The sequence below is a fragment of the Ceratotherium simum genome, chromosome 33, assembly GCF_057802395.1.
Source record: "Ceratotherium simum simum isolate JZ-2026a chromosome 33, ASM5780239v1, whole genome shotgun sequence".
Lineage (NCBI taxonomy): Eukaryota > Metazoa > Chordata > Mammalia > Perissodactyla > Rhinocerotidae > Ceratotherium > Ceratotherium simum.
This window is the reverse complement of record NC_141932.1, coordinates 6,809,326-6,824,626: the sequence shown is the minus strand read 5'-3', so window position 1 is coordinate 6,824,626 and position 15,301 is coordinate 6,809,326. Positions and strand designations below refer to the sequence as shown.

At 39.7% G+C, this 15,301-nt stretch overlaps 1 protein-coding gene across 1 annotated transcript; it reads left to right on the top strand.

The window, feature by feature from the left end:
• Positions 1 to 2,432: 2,432 nt before the first annotated feature.
• Positions 2,433 to 8,903, top strand: LOC101402998 (T-cell-interacting, activating receptor on myeloid cells protein 1-like). Its single transcript, XM_014794183.2, has 6 exons — positions 2,433 to 2,509; positions 5,015 to 5,050; positions 5,184 to 5,474; positions 5,792 to 6,088; positions 7,710 to 7,839; positions 8,235 to 8,903. The coding sequence occupies exons 1-6, from the start codon at positions 2,476 to 2,478 to the stop codon at positions 8,257 to 8,259; spliced, it is 813 nt and encodes a 270-aa protein (XP_014649669.2). The 5' UTR covers positions 2,433 to 2,475; the 3' UTR covers positions 8,260 to 8,903.
• Positions 8,904 to 15,301: the final 6,398 nt, after the last annotated feature.

The window sequence follows — 15,301 nt, the reverse complement described above, 5'->3', positions numbered from 1 at the left end:
TGATCCAGGACTCATGAACTAAAAAGACAAGTTAGCTGCTCCATACATCTGCCGTATCATGGTGAAACAGGGGTGGGATAACCAAAGTACTCCCATTTGAAAGGGGGAGAATGGGAGGCACACAGCAGTCACTGCTTCATAGCAATTTTGAAATCACACTGTCTTAAATCTGAAGTGAGTCTCCTGTAGGCAGCATATAAATATGTCTTTTTTTTTTTTTTATCTATTCAGACACCCTATGTCTTTTGATTGGAAGATTTAGTCCATTTACATTGAAAGTAATTATTGATAGGTATGTACTTTTTGCCATTTTGTTAATTGTTTTCTGGTTGTTTTCGTAGTTCTTCTCTGTTTCTTTCTTCTCTTGCTCTCTTCTCTTGTGATTTGATGACTTTCTTCAGTGTTATGTTTGGATTCCTTTGCCTTTATTTTTTGTGTATCTGTTATAGGTTTTTGGTTTGCGCTTACCATGAGGTTCATTTATACCAACGTATGTATATAACAGTCTATTTTAGGTTGATTGTTGCTTAAGTTCACGGGCATTCTAAAAGTGCTACATTTTTACCCCCCCACACACACAACCTTTGTGTTTTTGATGTTATATTTTACATTTTTTTATTTTGTGTATCCCTTAACTAATTATTGTAGATATAGATGATTTCATTACTTTTGTCTTCTAACCTTCAAACTAGCTAGATAGATAATTGATACACTATCTTTACTGCATGTTTGCCATTACCAGTGAGATTTTTTCTTTCATAATTTTCTTGTTTCAAGTCACAGCCTTTTCTTTTCCATTTACTGACGTCCCTTTAACATTTCCTGTAAGGTCAGCTTAGTAGTGATGAACTCCTTTAGTTTTTGCTTGTCTGGGAGACTCTTTACCTCTCCTTCCCTTCTGGATGATAACCTTGCCGGGTAGGGTATTCCTGATTGTAAGTTTTTTCCTTTCAGCACTTTGACTATATTGTTCCACTCCCTTCTGGTCAGTAAGGTTTCTGCTGAAAAATCCACTGATAGTCTTATGGGGTTCCCTTGTATGTAACTAGCTGTTTTTCTCTTGCTGCTTTTAAGATTCTCTCTTTACCAACTTTTCACACTTTAATTATAATACGTCTTGGTGTGGGTCTCTTCAGGTTCATCTTATTAGGGAATCTCTGTGTTTTCTGAACTTGGATGTCTGTTTTCTTCACTAGGGTGGAAAAGTTTTCAGCCATTATTTCTTTAAATAGGTTTTCTGTCCCTTTCACTCTTTCTTCTCCTTCTGGGAGCCCTATAATGAGAATGTTGGTATGCTTGATGTCATCCCAGAGGTCCCTTAAGCTATTCTCAATTTTTAAATTAGTTTTCTTTTTGCTGTTCCAACTGGAGGATTTCCACTATCTTGTCTTCCAGATCACTGCTCCATTCTTCTGCATCATCTACTCTGCTATTGATTCCCTCTAGTGTATTTTTCACTTTGGTTATTGTATTCTTCAGCTCTGATTTGTTCTTTTTTTATATCTTTTATCTCTTCGTTGAAGTTCTCACTGTGTCCATCAAGCCTTCTTCCAAGTTCAGTGGGTATGAATTAGTTTTTTTTTTTTTTTCAATTTTTTTATTGTGGTAAAATACACATAATATACAATTTACCACCTTAACCATTTTTTTTTTTTTTTTAGCAGTAACATTGGTTTATAACATTGTAAAAATTTCAGGTGTACATCATTGTACTTCTATTTCTGCATAGATTACATCATGTTCACCACCAAAATACTAATTACAACCCATCACCACACACATGTACTGAATTATCCCTTTCACCCTCCTCCCTCCCCCTTCCCCCTCTGGTACCACCAATCCAATCTCTGTCCCTATGTGTTTGTTTATTGTTGTTATTATCTACTACTTAATGAAGGAAATCATACGGTATTTGACCTTCTCCCTCTGACTTATTTCACTTTGCATCATGCCCTCAATGTCCATCCATGTTGTCACAAATGGCTGGATTTCATCGTTAAATGCATGAACCATGGACTTGCTCCTTTTCTGCACACTACCCTTAGAGAAGCACCTCATGCATCACAGTCATTCAAAAATATTCACTACTATTGATTCCTTCATTCATTTCTACAGCCCAGCTATCTTTCCTATTGGCCAGGGAGTTCTCAGTGTTCTCCCTATCAACCTGTTTCCATATTCTCAGAAGAATCCTTCAGATCCAGGATTTCGGCATTTCTGGCTCATCTAGGTGTGTGAGAATTTGAGGCCTGAATTTGACTGTATTCAGATAAAGCGTTTGCGTGAAATAAGACTTCGTGGAACATTTTATGATTTCTTCTTTCCTAAATGTAGTTGTGAAAAAAAAGCCTGTGGGGCACATAAGAGGAAGGAAGGGAAGTGCTGAAGCAAAGACATCATTGCCCACGTCAAGTTTTCTTCACTCCTGTGGTTGAAAATTGAAGAAACATTCTTAGAACAAGCTGCAGGGCCAGTATGATCCCTGAGTTCCTTACTCTTTTCTGCTTTGGTAAGTTTCTTGGGCCTATATATTGGGATTAGAGGTGGGTTGAGAGAAATATGACTAATGTATTTGGAAAGAGAAATAGTAACATCAGCTTGTCTTAATGACTGTTTCATGTGTGTTAGGGACCTTGCAGGAAGCTTGAGATACATCTTACAAATCAAGTGTTTTTCAGTATGCAAATATTTACATTCCATATCCACAATCTGTCCTACGTGCCTCTACTTTCTTTATTTATTTAAATTTTTTTATTGACTTAATATTTTATTTTATTATTTTTTTTGAGGAAGATTGGCCGTGAGCTAACATCTGTTGCCAATCTTCCTCCTTTTTCCCCTTTTTCTCCCCAAAGCCCCAGTAGATAGTTGTATGGCATAGTTGTGCATCCTTCTAGTTGCTCTATGTGGGATGCCACCTCAGAATGGCTTGATGAGTGGTGCATAGGTCCATGGCCAGGATCCAAACCAGCAAACCCTGGGCCACTGAAGCAGAGTGTGCAAACTTAGCCACTATGCCACTGGGCCGGCCCCCTCAATATCTTTATTTTAAATAAGTATACCCACTTGAAGATGGAAACTATGCCAATAGCTTAAATAAAAAATAAATTTTAAAAGAAAATCCAGTGTCATTTACCAAAAATAGAAAGTTAATGTAAACATATATACAATGAAAAGGAAGAAAACATGAGGACATTCTAATCATGTGCTGTTGCCCATCAAGTTTCTGAGCCCATGGCCAACTACTTCCTTATTATAAAGGGCAATAAGCCAGAGACAGTTGTCTGCAAATGTTGATCTTTAGCTTGAAAAATTCTCCTTGTTGTGATCAAAGAGATAAAAGTGATCTGAAAGGACAATAACTTGCTGATTCCTTGATCAATTTTATAGAATATTGGGTCATTGCACCACCTAAAGTCATCTGCTATAATATCTGTGGTTCATATTCCACACTGTGGGAAATATCACTCTGGTCCCTCCAAAGAATCCTGCTTGATTAGAATTAGGCCCCAATGGATAAATGAGGACTCTGACCCTGAGAGCTGAGGATTTCTGTTCTGGATCACAAGAGAATGAACAGAAAAGTCAAAATTCAAACTTATGTCTGTCTGGCTCCAAATTCATTGCTGTTTCCACTCGGTCGTAGTGGGATATTAAGAGTGACACACGAATCCAATTGGATTGGTGGTTACCAGAGGGGAAGGGGGGAGGGAGGAGGGTGAAAGGGATAATTCGGTACATGTGTGTGGTGATGGGTTGTAGTTAGTATTTTGGTGGTGAACATGATGTAATCTATGCAGAAATAGAAGTACAATGATGTACACCTGAAACTTTTACAATGTTATAAACCAATGTTACTGCAATAAACAAAAAATTAAAAAAAAAAAAAAGAGTGACACACGTACACGACCTTCTGAGTGGAAATGTCTTTGGGGTAAGTAAGCAGATGCTGCATTGGGGAAATTCTAAGGTGATAAATGAGGAGAGATTCAAAATGTCCCTGAGTGTGGAATTGGGGGCATCTTAGGGTGTCGGTTTGCAGGAGCCAAGAAAACCTGTTCTCCAGGCACAGGGACAGTGTGTGGTCTTAGCTTGATTGGGTCACAGTGATGTAATTCTGTCTTCACCATGTTTTCTGTTCCCTAGATTCTAGGGTATGCCATAGGGCTTTCATTCCTTTCAAGCTCATCTATCTGATGGGATGAAGAAAGGACATTATTATAAGTTTGTGTCTTTTTGTCATCCTTGAAAAATTTCTCTGAGTCATGCTTAACCCAGGGCATCTCATCAGTCAGTCAACGTGCATTTGTTGAGTCTTACTACGTGCCAGGTTGTGTGTAGACATTGGAGATGCTGAAGTGAACAGCATAGAGTGGCTCCTTACAGATGTTTACAGGCTAGGGACGCCTTATATCTCCCATGGCATGAGGTACATAAACTCTCCTAAGATTATACAACCAAATGATTCTGTCTCAATTTATGTCATTCTGAGCACCAAGTAGTCTTTACTGTGGGGGAGGTTTCATGGTCACTCTATCCCAGATGACACTCTCAGGGGACTCTAATGGCCACTTAGGACCTTAGATAACTTTGGGAGATAAGATAGGGTTACACCCAGTCACAGACTTCCTCAATGTCGCTCATGGTTAGTGCCTCTTACCCAATATTGAGAGATCTACGAAATGTACTGCAGGCCCTAATAGAAACGGTAAGACTGAATGGTTCAGGATGGAAGCTGAGAAAGCGAGGATTTGTAGACTTTTGTGAAACCAAAGAGGCCCTGCAGCCTTGGGAGGTGACAGCAGCACAGGAGAACCTCTGTGAGAAATGATGGAGGAACTGAGTGAAGAGCTGAAGCCAGAGTCCAGCTGAGGAAAAACGAGAACTCTCAAATGCATGATATCCAGAGATCTGTTCTCAGTAAGAGTCATTGGGGTGGTTCCTCCGGGCTCAGGGCAGGTGATGGTGTGAGCTCCTGGCAGGTTCCTATGTCTCATGGACCATTCTTTTGCAGAGCTGTGTGTTGGCCAAAGACTCATAATAGGAAATGGTGAGTGTTTCTTCTGTTAAATCTTCCTTGATCCTTCACACCCAAGGCCCCATTTTCCTTTTCCTTCTTTAAATGGGATTCCTGAGAGCAAGTGAGTGAATCAAATCCAGCCCTGGACTCTTCTTCCTTCCAGGGTCACTTCCCAAGCCCTCTCTCAGTGCCTGGCCCAGCTCAGTGGTACCTGCCAAGAGTAACGTGACACTGCGATGCTGGACTCCTACCAAGGGTGTAAACTTTGCTCTCAGAAAGGGAGGAACTCCTTTGGAGTCCTTGCAATCACCCGATTCTGTAGAGGGCCTGGGTGAATTTCACCTCACTGATCTAGAAACCAGTAACACTGGAGAGTACACCTGTGAATACTACAGAACAGGGAGCCCCCACATAAGTGCACAGCCCAGTGATGTACTTCTACTGCTGGTGACAGGTGAGGAGGGGGCCCCAGAATGATATATGGTCTTCCTAGGGACAGGGGATGAGGGAGGACTGAGAAGGAGAGAGGGGGCGGGGTGATCTCATCTCCAGTGCACTTGGGGAAGGAGATGGAGAAAGACAGGAACAGAGTTGATTACCTTTGCTTTATCCAGACTGATAGGAGGGAGAATCTCATTCCTGGAGTCAGAGCTGAAAGATGAGGCATCTGTCATTCCCCACTCTCCATGAGAACCCCCTGCCAGGAGGACACAGGTGGATGAGGGACCCCAGGGTTTTCCCCACGACCTCAGAGCCTTCCTTCTCTTACAGGAGATTTTCCTAAACCTTCCCTCCAAACTCACCAAAGGGGTAAGGTGACCACAGGAGAAAAGGTGACCCTGAGGTGCCAGAAGCCAGGCAATATTGTTTGGCTTGTAATGTTTGCTCTACTGAAGGCAGGAAGTTCAATGCCCATCCAGCTCAGGGGTCCAGCATGGAAGGAGATAGACTTCTCTCTACAGAATGTGACAGTCAACAACACTGGGAACTACAGCTGTGTGTACTACTGGACAAGGGATCCTTTCTGGGCCTCACAGCCCAGTGATCACCTCACGATCTGGGTGACAGGTAAGATTTTGCACGATTTTTAGGAAGTTTGTTTTTAATCAAAGATCATTTGTTCTATTACTTTCTGAGTCTTGTTTCTCTGACATTTTCACTACTATTTCCTTTTTAAATCTTTCCTTGCATGATTTCTACTCCTTTTCCTTTTATTTATTTTTTTTTGTGAGGAAGATCGGCCCTGAGCTAACATCTGCCAATCCTCCTCTTTTTTTTTTTTTTTGCTGAGGAAGACTGGCACTGGGCTAACATCCATGCCCATCTTCCTCCACTTTATATGGGATGCCATCACAGCAGGGCTTGACAAGCGGTGCGTCGGATGCGCGCCCGGGATCTGAACCAGCGAACCCCGGGCTGCCGCAGCGGAGCACGCACACTTAACCGCTTGCACCACCAGGCCGGCCCTCGTTCGCCTTTTTTGTTCTACATTCTTGGATGATTTCTCAAGTTGTTCTTCAAAATTATCAATCCCACCATCATCAGAATTCCTTCTGTCATTCTCTGCATCTCTTTTTTTTTTCTTTTTTTGGTGATTATTTTATTTTATTTTATTTTATTTTTTAATTTTTTGTTTATTGCAGTAAGATTGGTTTATAACATTGTAAAAATTTCAGGTGTACATCATTGTACTTCTATTTCTGCATGGACTACATCATGTTCACCACCAAAATACTAATTACAACCCATCTCTTAATGTGTTAGTTTATCTTGGTGATGATGATCTTATTCCCAGCACCTCTTTTACTTAGAACGTGCTGCTTCCACAGCCTCCCACTTTAGTGTCACACATGCAGTATCTTCTAAAACTATCTTCTGTATTCTGCCAGAATTCTGCTTCATTGGAGGCTATACTGTCTTATTCCTCGGTGTTGTGAAAATTCTTTTATGCTGTTGAGTCTTCCCATGTAGTCAGTGAATGTTTTAATCAGAATCAAAGTCCATATGGCTAGTGCTAAGAAGTGGAGAGGGATTCCTAATAATGGTGGTGTCATTACATATTTCTCCGTCTGGATTTTGTCTCCAGGGAACATGTTGTTGATGGGTTTGGAGATGAACTTTGCACTAATTGGATGTGTGAGGTGGGACAAGGTAAATGTAGCCTTCTATTCAGCAACCAGGGACAACGCCAAGTTTGAGCCCTTCTTGAGCGAAGCTAAAATGCACAATGACCCAGATACTTAGCTATGAAGCTCAAAGTTTTTAAAAACTCATTGCCTGCATAAAATTAAGATTTGCATTGAGGATGCTGAACCAGCCACTGAATGTCACTGTTCTGTGGTGCTCCTTAGGTCTTTAATGTGACTCCTAAGCCTGATTCCTAATATATATGTTGGGAGACAGGAAAGAAGAAATATGGGAAGGTGGAAATGAGTTAAGGAGCAAATAAATGAAAGTATAGTGATAAGACAGAGTGAATATGAAGGGAAGAAGATGAAGGAAAAACCACTACAACTCTCACAAAATCCCACATGTTGTTAGTGATGAAAACATCAATGAAGGTACTGCTGACCACTGCCCAGGAAATACAAGTGGGTGTGTGAGAGTCACGTTTGGCAGATCCATTTGAGAAGGAGGGATACCATCTTAGGGCTGGTGCTGACCCTTTTCTCTCTTTTGGTTTCCCCAGATGCCACATCAAGAGACTACACCATGGGGAACCTCATCCGACTGGGTCTGGCTGCCATAATTATGGTTATTATGGGGGCTCTCCTGGTTGAAGCCTGGTGTAGCCAGAAGGAGTCTCCACGTGGATCCAGGTAAAACAACTGAGCACTTGTCTTTTTTATGGGCTATTGTAGTGATGGGGTTCTTTAAACATCAGAGTTTACCTCGGGGACTTCTTATGTTTCTCAAAATGGGCACAAATGGCATTTTAGGTGGGATATTTCTTTCCCGTATGGGACTGTCCTGTTCATTGTGGGAACATTTAGCATCACTTTATCTTTCCCATTAAACAGGATTTGAAGCCCCAATCATTGTTTAACAAGAAAAAAAGGAAATACTATCATAGTTTTTCAAACATCCCCAGATATGGAGGTTGGGGATGGGGGGTGGTGTTCCCCTAGTGGAGAACCTGTGTTTGGTGGCCAGGAGAAATATTTCTCCTCTTCCTCCCACCCCTGATCTCAGACCTCTCCTTCTCTACCCACAGGCCCCACAGCTGCCCAGGGGAATGATGAGTCCTTGATCGAGTTAACAGCCTATGATAGATTTTCTGGTTCTCCTCCACCCTTGAAGAGACGGCACCAAACATGGGGGAGGTTTGGGAAGCCTGGAGACGAGGTGTGATGTCATTCATTTCCTGACATCATCTCAGACCCAAAGTGGCCATTAAAGGCTCCTAACAGAGTCATCTGGGATAGATTGACCAGGAACTGTTCCTCATTAGAGGCTTCTTGGTGATCAGGATGACATAAAGTAAAATAGAACCATTTGGTTGTAAAATCCTTTTTTTTTTTTTTTGTCAAATCAAAATTTATTAAGTATGTGACACTAGTTGCCCTTTAGGATATACAACAGGGAATTTAACCCAAAAATCCTAGAATTAGTTAAGTGTGATAGAGCATTATTTCATAGTGTTTTACAAAAAGCTTCATGACGTCCAGGTCTTCCAATACCTGATAAGTTCAAAAATTGATACATTTCACGTAACTGTGGTCTTATTTTCTGAAAGCAAAAAGTAGGAACAAGTGGCCTGACAGAGGATTTTCTGACCTGTGAATTTATATATAAGTCTTAAAAAGCTTCGAAACTAAATCATCCATGGCTCTCAGGACCAAGCCCCAAAGCATCATAACCTGCTCCTGTAGGTCAAGAAAGATTTGAGTCCACTTCTCTTGAGACTTCTGGTAGATAAAAACTGAATAAATGCGAAAACAGTTTAGAAAAACTGTAGTATGTTTTGAAAGTGTTTTTTTCCCTCAGTAACTTTCTTGAAATAATGATGGGTTATAACACTGTGAAAATTTGGGTATACATTATTATTTATCATTTTTGGAGTAGACTTCATCGTGGTCACCCCAAGTAGTCTAATTATTGTCCATCACCACACATATGTGCCCCTTTATTCCTTTCACTCACCCCCCCCTTCCCCTCTGGTAACTACTAATCTGTTCTCTTTATCCATGTATTTGTTATAGTCCACATGTGAGTGAAATCATGGAATATTTGTCTTTCTATGGCTTATTTCACTTAACATCATACCTTCAAGGTCCATCCATGTTGTTGCAAATGGGATGATTTTGTCTTTTATGGCTGAGTAGTATTCCATTGTGTATATATACCACATCTTCTTTATCCACTCATCAGTTGAGGGACACTTGGGTTGCTTCCATATCTTGGCTATAGCGAATAATGCTGCAATGAACATGGGGGTGCATAGATCTCTTTGGATGATTAATTTCAAGTTCTTTGGATAAATGCCCAGTAGTGGAATAGCTGGATCATATGGTATTTCTATTTTTAATATTCTGAGAAATCTCCATACTGTTTTCCATAGTGGTTGCACCAGTTTGCATTCCCACCAGCAGCGCATGAGAGTTCCCTTTTCTCCACATCCTCTCCAACGTTTATTGTTCTTTGTCTTGGTAATTATAGCCATTCTGACAGGTGTAAGGTGATATCTCATTGTCGTTTTGATTTGCATTTCCCTAATAACTAGTGACGTTGAGCATCTTTTCATGTGCCTGTTGGCCATCTGTATATCTTCTTTGGAAAAACGTCTGTTCATATCCTCTGCCCATTTTTTGATTGGGTTGTTTGTTTTATTGTTGTTAAGCTGAATGAATTCTTTATATATTTTGGAGATCAACCCCTTGTCAGATAGGTGATTTGCAAATGTTTTCTCCCAGTTAGTGGGTTGTCTTTTGGTTTTGTTCATGGTTTCCTTTGTTTTGCAGAAGATTTTTAGTCTGATGTAGTCCCATTTGTTAACTTTTTCTTTTGTTTCTCTTGCCTGGTCAGACATGTTATTTGAAAAGATGCTGCTAAGATCAAAGTCAAATAATGTACTGCCTATATTTTCTTCTAGGAGTTTTATAGTTTCAGGTCTTATATTCAAGCCGTTAATCCATTTTGAGTTAATTTTTGTATATGGTGCAAGATAACAGTCTACTTTCATTCTTTTGCATGTGGCTGTCCAGTTTTCCCAACACCATTTATTGAAGAGACTTTCCTTTCTCCGTTGTATGTTCTTGGCTCCCCTTTTGAAAATTAGATGTCCATAGATGTGTGGTTTCATTTCTGGGTTTTCAAGTCTGTTGCATTGCTCTGTGTGTCTGTTTTTGCGCCAGTACCATGTTGTTTTGATTACTGTAGCTTTGTAATATATTTTGAAGTCAGGGATTGTGATGCCTCCAGCTTTGTTCTTTTTTCTTGGGTTTGCTTTGGCTATTTGGGGTCTTTTGTCATTCCATATAAATTTTAGGATTCTTTGTTCAATTTCTGTGAAGAATGTCATTGGGCCTATAATTGGGATTGTGTTGAATCTGTAGATTGCTTTAGGTAGTATGGATATTTTAACTATGTTGATTCTTCCAACCCATGATCATGGGATATTTTTCCATTTCTTTGTGTCTTCTTCAATTTCTTTCAATAATGTATTATAGTTTTCAGTGTATAGGTCTTTCTCCTCTTTGGTTAAGTTTATTCCTAAATACTTTATTCTTTTTGTTGTGATTGTAAATGGGATTATACTCATGATTTCTCTTTCTGCTAGTTCATTGTTAGTGTATGGAAATGCAAGTGATTTTGGAAGTTGATTTTGTATCCTGCAACTTTGCTGTAGTTGTTGATTATTTCTAATAGTTTGCTGATGGATTCTTCAGGGTTTTCTAAATATAGGATGATGTCATCTGCAAACAGAAAGAGTTTCACTTCTTCCTTTCCAATTTGGATTCCTTTTATTTCTTTTTCTTGCCTAATTGCTCTGGTCAAAACCTCCAGTACTATATTGAATAGGAGTGGTGAGAGTGGGCACTCTTGTCTTGTTCCTGTTCTGAGAGGGATGGCTTTCAGTTTTTCACCATTAAGAATGATTATGGCTGTGCGTTTGTCATATATGGCCTTTATTATGTTGAGGTGCTTTCCTTCTCTACCCATTTTGTCGAGTTTTCATCATAAATGGATGTTGGATCTTGTCAAATGCTTTCTCTTTATCTGTTGAGATGATCGTGAGGTTCTTATTCTTCATTTTGTTAAGGTGGTGTATCACATTGATTGATTTGCAGATGTTAAACCATCCCTGTGCCCCTGGAATAAATCCCACTTGATCATGGTGTATGATCCTTTTAATGAATTGCTGTATTTGGTTTGCCAATATTTTGTCGAGGATTTTTGCATCTATGTTCTTTAGTGATGTTGGCCTGTAATTTTACTTCTCTGTGTTGTCCTTGTCTGGTTTTGGTGTCAGGGTAATGTTGGCCTCATAGAATGAGTTAGGAAGCATTCCGTCTTCTTTGATTTTTTGAAATAGCTTTAGAAGGATGGATATTATATCTTCTTTGAATGTTTGGTAAAATTCTCCAGAGAAGCCATTTGGTCCTGAACACTTGTTTTTGGAGAGGTTTTTGATTACTGTTTCAATCTCTTTACTTGTGATTGGTCTATTCAGATCTTCTATTTCTTCTTGATTCAGTTTTTGGAGGTTGTATGAGTCTAAGAATTTATCCATTTCTTCTAGGTTACCCAATTTGTTGGTATATAGTTTTTCATAGTATTCTCTTACAATCCTTTGTATTTCTGCAGAATCTGTTGTAACTTCTCCTCTTTCCTTTCTAATTTTATTTATTGGAGCCTTCTCTCTTTTTTTCTTGGTGAGTCTGGCTAACAGTTGTCAATTTTATTTATCTTTTCAAAGAACCAGCTCTTGGTTTCATTAATCCGTTCTACTGTTTTTTTAGTCTCTATTTCATTTATTTCTGCTCTGATTTTTATTATTTCCCTCCTTCTGCTGACTTTGGGCTTTGTTTGTTCTTCTTTTTCTAGTTATATTAGGCACAGTTTAAGGTTTCTTATTTGAGATTTTTCTTGTTTGTTGATGTGGGCCTGTATTGCTATGAATTTCCCTCTTATGACCACTTTTGCTGTAACCCAGAGGATTTGGTATGTTGTATTTTCATTTTTGTTTGTCTCCAAGTACTTTTTAAATTTCTCCTTTGATTTCCTCAGTGATCCAATGGTAATTCAGTAGCATGTTGTTTGGTCTCCGTATATTTCTGACTTTCCCAGCTTTTTTCTTATAGTTGATTTCCAGTTTCATAGTACTGTGGTCAGAAAAGATGCTTGGGATCATTTCAATCTTCTTAAATTTATTGAGTTTTGCCTTGTTTCCTAACATATGGTCTATCTTTGAGAATGATCCATGTGCACATGAGAAGAATGTGTATTCTGCTGTTTTTGGATGGAATGCTCTGTATATATGTATTAAGTTCATCTGGTCTAGTTTTTCATTTAAGTCCACTATTTGTGTATTGACTTTCTGTCTGGATGATGTATCCATCGATGTAAGTGGGCTGTTGAGGTCCCCTACTGCTATTGTGTTGCTGCTAATTTCTCCCTTTAGGTCTGTTAATAGTTGCTTTATGTATTTTGGTGACCCTGTGTTGGGTGCATATATATTAATAAGTGTTGTGTCCTCTTGGTGGAAAGTCCCCTTTATCATTATATACTGTACCTCTTTTTCTCTCATTGTCTTTTTTAACTTGAATTCTGTTTTTCTGATATAAGTATGGCAACACCTGCTTTGTTTTGTTTGCCATTAGCTTGGAGTATCGCCTTCCATCCCCTCACTCTGAACCTATGTTTGTCTTTAGAGTTGGGATGTGTTTCCTGGAGGCAACATATTGTTGGATTTTGTTTTTTAATCCATCCAGCTACTCTGTGTCTTTTGATTGGAGAATTCAATCCATTTACATTCAGAGTGATTATTGATATATGAGGGCTTAATATTGCCATTTTATCTCTTGTTTTCCGGTTGATCTATGTTTCCGATGTTTCTCTTCCTTTGTATTTATGACTGCCATTTCATTTTGGTGGTTTTCTGAGGAGATTTTATCAGTTCTCTCTCTTTTTGTGAATTGTGGCTCTGCTCTGATTTTTTGTTTAGTGGTTACTGTGAGGTTTGTACAAAAGATCTCATAGATGAAATAGTCCATTCTCTCATAGCCTCTTATCTCCACTAACCTAAGCACGTTCCATTCCTTCTCTCTTCCCCTTCTGAGTTAGTGTTGTTACAAGTTATTCTGTTTTTAATGCTGTGAGTTTGTGTCTAAGTTGAAGTGTTTGTAGTTACTTTTGATGCTTTCCTTCCCTTTATCTTTAGGTTATAACTGAGTATTTGTTTATCTGTCCTGATAGAGAGCCGCAGTTTTCTAATTTTGTCTGTCTAATGATCTCCTTGCTCAATGCTTTGTAGGCCTTTGCCTTTTTGTTTGTGGTGTTAGTGTGTCTTTAATTATTTCTTGTAGGGGAGGTCTCGTGGCAATGAACTCCCTCAGCTTTTGTTTATCTTGGAATTCTTTTCTTTATCCATCAGATCTGAAGGCAAGTTTCACTGGATAGAGTATTCTTAGCTGAAAGTTTTTGTCTTTCAGTATGTTGAATATATCATTCCATTCTCTCCTGGCCTGTAGAGTTTCTGCCAAGGAATCCACTGAAAGCCTGATAGAGGTTCCTTTGTATGTTTTTCTCTTTTGTCTAGCTGCCCTTAATGTTTTTTCTTTCTCATTGACTTTTGCCTGTTTTACTATTATATGCCTCGGGGAAGGTCTTTTAGCATTGATGTAACTAGGCGTTCTATTAACTTCATGTATTTGTATATCTGGCCCCTTCCCCAGGTTTGGGAATTTCTCAGCTATTATTTCTTTGAACAAGCTCTCTGCTCCTTTCTCCTTCTTTTCTGCCTCTGGAATAATTATAATCCTTATGTTGCTTTTCCTAATTGAGTCAGATATTTCTTGAAGAATTCCGTCATTTTTTAAAAATCTTATTTCTGTCTCTTCCTCCACCTTTAGCATTTCTATGTTTTTATCCTCTAAATCACTAATTCGTTCCTCCATATAAGCTCTATTCTTTAAGGATTCTAGATTATTTATTATTTCATTGACTATGTTTTTCATATCCAGAAATTCTTCTTGATTTTTTTTAATAGTTTTAATCTCTTGGGTGAAGAGGTTCATTTTATTCCTGAGCTCACTGAACTGTTTTTCTGTGTTCTCTTGTAACTCATTGAGTTTCTTTATGACAGCCATTTTCAATTCTCTGTCATTTAGATTGTAAACTTCTGTGCCTTCAGGGTTGGTTTCTGGAGAACTGTCATGTTCCTTCTGGTCTGAATTGTTGCTGTGGTTTCTCATGGTGTTGAAGGAACTAATCTTTTGCTGGGGCATTTGTGGTCGTATTAGGTCACAGGTTCCACCTGCTACCGCTAGGGGGAGCAGGAGCAGAGTTTCTGGTCCCAGCCTGTCTGCTGGAATTGGTGTGGTTACTGCTGGCACATGCACAGGCCCAGAGAGCCTTCAGGCACTTGTGTGGCCTGTGCTTGATGGGTGGGGCCTCTTCAAGTGAACCCAGCCAGGACCACTCCTTGGGGCCCCAGGGGCACGCTGGGATCCTCTCCCCGATTCACTGGGAGAGCGATCACCAGCAGGCTAAGGGCTGATGCTGTCTCTTCCTGTAGTCCCCCTCAGGTAAGTTCTGTTCCCACTTGCTGGGCGCTCGTGCCCAGCTGGAAAGCGATCCTGAGTGTGCACAGGGCTGTGGGAGGGTAGGGAGTGCTCACCTCTCTCCACCACATCCCAGAGGGTCAGTCCGTCCCCCTCAGATGTATAGCTGCATGTGTCTCTCAGGCATCCGGTGGTGCTGTGTAGGCTTCCTCTGTTGGTCAATGAATGTCTATTTAGTTGTAGTTCAAAAGGGAGAAAGACAAAGGGAACAGCTTACTCCACCATGTTGCTGTCGTCCCTGAAATATTATATCTAACACACATACAATGCAATGTAATTGTGCTGCTCACAAGTTAATTATAGGATTTACAAAAATGTAGTAATTCATAGAGCAACATGGGCCGTGAGGTCGGGATACCAGACACAAGTGAGTTCTGTGATGTTGTCTTTTATTTCAACCTGAAGATGAGTCTCCATGTCTGTACTTATAGTCTCCATTAGAAAGAAACTCAAAACAGAGGCCCTTCTGAAAGTAAGGCCTAAAGACCCTTGTGTC